General features: G+C 42.9%; 2 protein-coding genes across 2 annotated transcripts; one reads left to right on the top strand and one right to left on the bottom strand.

Annotated features, from left to right (window-relative positions):
* Positions 1-95: 95 nt before the first annotated feature.
* Positions 96-5,102, bottom strand: mrps30 (mitochondrial ribosomal protein S30). The gene is made up of 6 exons (XM_035639517.2): positions 4,959-5,102; positions 3,047-3,760; positions 2,229-2,374; positions 1,858-1,963; positions 1,217-1,393; positions 96-660 (listed from the first exon to the last, which is right to left on the bottom strand). Exons 2-6 carry the CDS (start codon positions 3,678-3,680, stop codon positions 401-403), a joined length of 1,323 nt encoding a protein of 440 aa, XP_035495410.2. The 5' UTR covers positions 3,681-3,760; positions 4,959-5,102; the 3' UTR covers positions 96-400.
* hint2 (histidine triad nucleotide binding protein 2) lies at positions 4,366-6,683 on the top strand. The gene is made up of 5 exons (XM_035639519.2): positions 4,366-4,594; positions 4,980-5,117; positions 5,885-5,989; positions 6,141-6,213; positions 6,326-6,683. Exons 1-5 carry the CDS (start codon positions 4,508-4,510, stop codon positions 6,415-6,417), a joined length of 495 nt encoding a protein of 164 aa, XP_035495412.2. The 5' UTR covers positions 4,366-4,507; the 3' UTR covers positions 6,418-6,683.
* Positions 6,684-7,035: the final 352 nt, after the last annotated feature.

A 7,035-nucleotide genomic window follows, 5' to 3' on the forward strand; every position in this document is an offset into this window, starting at 1 on the left:
AACCGTCAAACATGAAACTAAATTAACAACGAAATAGTAATGCAATGAATAAAATGTTCAAATGTTTGTAGTATGTAGCGATAAACACAGAAAACTTAGATTGTAAAGCATGATTTTAATTTTGCATAAATAGTCTGCACAGTAATGATAATCTGGGATGGTGTGTTTAGTATATGTCTGAACTTTGTTCAGTTTTCAAACTCATAAACCTGTTAGACACAGATTAACTGAGTTTTCTGCTTTTTTCTTCTTCAAATAATTACATTTTATACAGTCTGACAAAACTTGCACACGTCTGCCGTGTTTCTCTTGAGTTCGTGTGCCTTGGCGAACAAAAGACATTTTCCCACCGGCAGACGGAGGCAAACAACCACAAGAGAAGAGAGACACCTGAACAAGTCTACGGTCGGTTCATGAGGAAATGGACCAGAAGTTTGAGGACGCCGTCATCCAGGCCCACCACCTCTCCGTCCCGCACGCTCTCGTACAGCCGCAGGCTCTCGGTGCCCCACAACAGGTTTTTCCTGGGGTTGTTGCTGTCCGTCTCCACAGAGAGGGCCACGGTGTTGAGCTGGTAGCAGAAGAAGGAGAAGAAGTGGCCGTCGGTGACCACGGCCTGGGACACGAAAGGCCTGGTGACGTCCTCGTGGTTCCAGAAACCTACAGAGGAGAGAAGGAAGTTTGACCACCAGCTGTTTCTTGTCTCTTAAGTAAAGTATATATATATTTTTTTTTTTTCTTCAGGTTTTGCTGAATTCACATATAAACAACTTTATAAGTAAAAATATGACAAGCTAGAAATATAATTATGACCTTTGTAAATAAAATTCAAGACTTTTTAATTGGGCCGTGCAAAAATATTGATAAAGCTTCTCACACTAAATCACTGTCGCTTTTGAATTAAGTAGTTTTGGTGCAAATTTTCCAAGTTATCAATATGATGTAATATACATATTAGACTATCAAGTAAGACCATTTAAAATTTTCAGTGAAAAATATATACAAGTATTGAGATATATCACTACATGTATCGTATTGATTGATATTATGATCAATTATCTTTATTTGACACAAAAGGAAATCACATCAAGAACAAATGCATATTTGATTGTCTTATAATTCTAGAATCACCAAACACAAAAAAAATAAACTGTAAAATCATTTGTGTTATGATCAGGGATACACCTGATGTGTATTTGCTGTGTTTACAACTCACCCTGGTACATGGCCTGAGCTCCTGTCCAGGCGAAGAGGCTGGCGAGTCCGTTGGCTCTGAGGAAGACCTCCACCTGGTCAGACTGCTTCAGCCGAGACATCCGGTCTCTGTGGTATCGGTCCGGGACCAGGTGGAACTGAGTGTGACCGTAACATGCTGGGTCTGGTAGCTTGGCACCTGTTTACGAGACGAGGGTGGTGAATTCAATATAAACCGATCTCATCTGAACTCTGTCTGACTGAACAGACACTGAGAGTTGCATGATGGTGCCCCCTAGTGACAGCGAGAGGTAACAAAATAATGAAAACAGGAACATATCGGTTCCTCCTATAGTTTCTGGAGCTTTTAGTCTCCTTCAAGTGGTAAGGAGACACGATCATGACGACGAATTCTAAGGGCGCCATTTTTGGCTTTTAGGAAATATCAGTCCAAAGTAATGAACTTTAAGGACACATTAGCCTCGATGATTTTGAGGAAATAAGGCCCGGGATGGTCTGCACATTGAAGCTCATAAAAATATGCACAATCCACACACACACACAAAAAGCATAAATTGATGTTGTTTAGACTACTCCAAAATCACATCACCAAGATGGAGGTAAGGCACGGTGGATGTGACTGGTCCCCGGTGGCTGTGTTACCTGTGAAGATGTTGTTGTCATACTGTCGTCTGAATAGAGGCATCAGGTTGGGAGCAAATTTGACTTCTGGAACATGGGCTGCATAGGAGGCCTCCAGCGGAGCGAACTAAGAGACAGAAAATGATCAGTGACTTTATATCATCTTTCAGTGTCTGTCTGTTTAAATGGTCTGTGTTTGTCATGTATGAAAACCCCATTGTAAACCCAACAAAGGAATTAAATATATAAAACATTGCCCACCACCCGCCCACAATCCCATCACGGACAATTCTCTCATAATTTAAAAAGTGAAATCCCATTCGAAATTCTGATGTGTTGCTCCTTTAAAACTAAAAGAAACATAAACTCCATGGTGTGAAAATGATTAGTACCTGTGGCAGCTGCTCCGTGATCCTAATCTGACAGTGGGGACGGTCATCGATCTGGAACCTGGTTGGCTCTTGCCGGCCTTTCCGGTGCCCCTTTGGGATGATTCTCTCTCCTCGCCTCCAGTAGAAGTTCACTTGGGAATTAATATCTGGAAAAGAAAATGAAAGACCATATTATATATCACTCTGAAAATGGGCAATTCTGCATTAACTTCTGGTACTTTATATTTATGCTAGAGCTGTAGCCAATGGTTATTCTCTTTATAAACAGATCTGCCGGTTGCCTTGACAATGAATTGTCAGTGGACAGTGACTCAGACTCCAAGGTAATGTCTTCAAAATGTCTTGTTTGGTCTCGTCAACAGATGAAAGCCAAAAAAATATTCAGATTGTTTGAGAAGCCGGAATTAGCAAAGATTTAACATTTAAATATTCAAAAAAGTATAATAATGTATTGAATAATCCGGTCAAGCGTCTTTTAACTGTCATAATGCACGTACAATTAAACTTTTACTTTGCTAGTCCCTCGTTGACATAATTTAATATTCAAAAAATTAAACCAGCACGAAATAATATGTATACATGTTCACTTACAAATATACATACACATATGTAAATATATTAACATGTGTGTATTTACATATATATATATATATATGTATGTGTGTAAACAATGTTGGTGTGCAAGAATTGACGATGGCAGCTCTAGAAAAGAAAAGGCTTGACTGATTCATATATAGATTAATTTAAGTTTCATCAGTTATTACAAGCTGCAACGTCCCAATAACACATCACACAGCCTATTATGATCCATGCTGTACCCAGACTGGAGAGCAGCAGCAGCGGGTTGTGTTTGGCCAGACTGTGGGTGAGTCCGGCCACCAGGTTCCGCAGGAAAGGTCCGACCATCATCTCCTGCTCTCGGTACAGGAACGGTTTGCGTTTCTTCGTGTGCCAGTGCTCCTGTAAAATGACCTGGGTGACCAAGGAACGGATGTCCGCGAACGCCTCATCGTCAATGCCCGGCACCGAGGTTCGAGCTGCGGCCCCCGGCTGCTGCGGCGGCGGCGGCGGCGAGCCCTCCGCCGCGGCGCTGCTCCTCTCCTCCGGCTCCTGCGTGTATTTGTCGGGCAGACCCGGGATGTACGCGGTCTTGGTGAAGTGCTGGTACCACCTGTCTGCGTCCCGGGCGAACGTCTGAGGGTAAACCACGAACTTCATCCGCTGGATGCGAGTGACGAGGGAGAGCTTCTCCTCCACCGGGGAGGCGCATATCAGCTTCACACGCTCCTCATTCTGGCGCAGCCGGGCCGATCTGCTTTTGGCCGTGAGCGAGGCGACGACGGGGGGGTACGCGGGCTCCTTGGCCGCAGCCTCGGTGTGGACGAGCGCCTGGTGTCTGAGCGGAGGAAGCTTCTTGGGGAACAGCAAGGGCAGCCGTGCGCGGGCCGCCATGTTTCAGCTTCTTCTTCTTCTTCTTCTGCCTCTGTTTCGTTGACACATGGAGGAGCAGTCTTTTGAATTAGCGCCCTCTACTGGAAGAAAAGTCAAAGATATGCGGTGAAAGCCACAAAGTATTTTACTTCTCCGCTGTATGGATACCGAGTAACGGCAAACAAATTATACTACTTTATAATCACTTTATTAAAGCCATAATATAGATTTACTTAAGCCTATATATACACCAGTGCTGGACTGGTAATCTAAGAGTAACGGGAAGTAACTACAGAAACTAACAACATGATAGGATAATTCCTTGCATCGTAGTTGCTAAAAGTAACTTAAGTAACGAAAGGTAACTAAAGTATCGAAAAGTAAGCACCAGTCCATTCCTGATATACGCCTAACATTAGCACCGCTGTTAGCGTCGGTGACCGTTGATGCTCTTGAACGACCCTTGGAGCTAAAAAATAGAAAGAAAAGAAGCTACCTTTGGAGACACTCAAAAGTGTCGTAATTTTGAGGGTTTAAATATTATCACGGCAACAGTAACGAAAATGTGCAACAATCAGTTGCACCGTAGTCACGACTGACAACATGATAGGATGATTAGTTTAAACTTAACTACATAAATCCATTTCTCATTATTTTTTTTAATAGAACTGTGCCATTTCTCAAGTTTCAATTCTTGACTCGCCGTGTAAAGCATGCCGGTGGGTTCGTGAAGGCAACAGAAGAGCGGTTGGGTGCAGAGTTTTGTGAACAAGACATTTTGTTCCATCTGTATAGTTGTGTGTCATATATACATTTATATTCATTCACATGAGAAAACTACAATAGCTATGTATTTTCGTCAGCTTTTGCGGACAAGGTTCGTCGGGACCGGAACCGTTCACCTCAACCGTTTGCAGCGTGTTCGTGGAGTCGAGGTATCCGCTGCAAAAACAACTACACTCGTTCTCGTTCTCATAAACGTGTTGTTTTCTTCAGCTGCCGCAGAGCGTTTGGACAACACCCGTCCCCCCGGCTCTGGTGGCGGCTCTGGTGGCGGCTGCGGGACACCCGCAGTGCCCCGCCGCCAAGAGGTTCGGGTCATTGTGGCCTCGTTTGCAGGTTGTTTTTGATGTGTTAGCATGCTAGCAGCAGCAGAAGCTACAAGCTAGCAGCAGAAGCTACTAGCTAGCAGATGAAGAGAAGCTAGCAGCAGAAGCTACTAGCTAGCAGCAGAAGCTAAGCTAGCAGCAGAAGCTACTAGCTAGCAGCAGAAGCTAAGCTAGCAGCAGCTGTACTTACTTGTGTCTCTCTGACCCCCAGAGGCCACTGTGCACCAAGAGCGACGAGGTGAGGCTGGCGGTGGAGGCCAGCAGGAAGTACGGCTCCCCAGCCCCAACCATCTTCTCCAGGGTGATTGACAAAAGCCTCCCTGCGGATATCATCTACGAAGACGAGAAGGTAAACGTCACACAGCATATCTAGGAAAACAAAACAACACACGCGTTTGTCAACGGTTATCTCTGTCGGCCTCTTCCACGTGGATCTGGGAGATGAAGTACTTGTTGATGAAGTTATGAAATACACAGATGTGTACTTAGACACCTCAGGACAAATAACAACTGCAGCACACCGACATTAAAATGGGAATTTGGTGAAATATTAATCTGCCTGTACTTCTCATTTCATGAACTGAGCTGATGTGTACGACATTGTAATTGACTCGTTGATTAAAACTTGTAAGGCGGGTGAAGAATTGTCATTAGGGATTGTTAGCTGACTGACGTTTACAGACTGACATTGTCATAACAATCCTCGAAGCAATAGACACTGATTAATGTCTACAAAGATATCAAATTGATTCCAACTTGAAAGGTCCAATTTCTCAAATATCATTGGAAGATCTGGAAGTCCATAAAAACTTGGAGATAAAACTACATGTTGATACAGGAACAACAAAACATCCATGTGGCACCCGTGTGCAGCCCCAATACACAAACAGGGTCCACATCAGATTCCTCCGAGGGAAACTTTACCAGCAAAGTCATTACAAAAGTCAGTGGCTGAAGTCTGGAGAGTAACATGTGGTTTAGACAGAGTTGTTTTGGAAACAAGAGCTGTGGACAGATTAAGTTAGAACCGCACACCACAATGACTGTGGCAAAACAAAAAAAAATTTGCATACAACTGTAACATATAATATATGTATTTTTTTGTGTGTTCATCAGTGTTTGGCATTCAGGGATATCACCCCTCAGGCCCCAGTTCATTTCCTGGTCATTCCAAGGATCCCTATTCCCAGAATAAGCGAGGCCAAAGATGATGATGCAGAGGTAAGTTAGTCTATCAATTTCTGTCCATTTCTATAGACCCGATGATAATTCTGTTCCGGGGTTCTGGCTACAGCCCAATCCTAGTGCGCTGTGCTTGTTGTACATTTTCATTCCAAGTCAATGGAACACTAACTCTAACACCAACTTCCAGCTCTTAGGACATTTGTTGGTTGTCGCCAAAAATGTGGCCAAGAAAGAATCTCTACACGAAGGATACAGAGTGGGTGAGTAATTCATGTTAGATCACAGTAACAGGCCTGCGATCATTTATGTGAAGATACAGACTTTTTTTTTACTTACACATTGAATTCTGGATATGTTTCTGCCCCCCCGCAGTGATCAACGATGGAAAGCACGGTGCTCAGTCCGTTTACCACCTTCACATCCACGTCCTGGGAGGAAGACAGATGACGTGGCCCCCAGGATAATGGTGTCACCATGTCTATGCTAATGTGTCCGTCAGCTAAGCTACTTTCACTTGTGGAACCCCATGAGCGTCACATGATGTACAATGGGTTTGGTTAATCCAAAATTGCAAATTCTCATTCCGTTTACTGAACGAAAAACATCACTTCACCACCCAAAATATGAGATGTAAATATGTGAAATATATATATATGAAAAATTAGCAATGAAGAGTAAAGACACAATGTTTGATACAACTGCAAATAAAGATTATATATCTAAAATTGAATTAGTTCAACACGGTTCTTTAATCCTCTGCTATTACCACGACCATTTACAAGATTCAACAAGATAAGACGTCAGTAGTCAAAGAATATCAAGGTATGTTTATCTTGTGCATTGAATTTTCAGCTCAAAGCATCCTCAGTAAAAAAAACCAACATGAATTCTCACACACGGAAAACACAGAGCACAATGTTTGTGTTATGGAACTTTTTCCATTCTTCCATATCACAATTTAAGCAACACGTGTATACTAACGCCAACAAAGAGGAGAACCAACACCTGAGCCACATTTTGAATCACCTGAGACAGTTCCCAAATAATATCTACTATATATCTATCTATCTAATATCTATCTA

The sequence above is a fragment of the Scophthalmus maximus genome, chromosome 19 (genome assembly GCF_022379125.1).
Source record: "Scophthalmus maximus strain ysfricsl-2021 chromosome 19, ASM2237912v1, whole genome shotgun sequence".
Classification (NCBI taxonomy): domain Eukaryota; kingdom Metazoa; phylum Chordata; class Actinopteri; order Pleuronectiformes; family Scophthalmidae; genus Scophthalmus; species Scophthalmus maximus.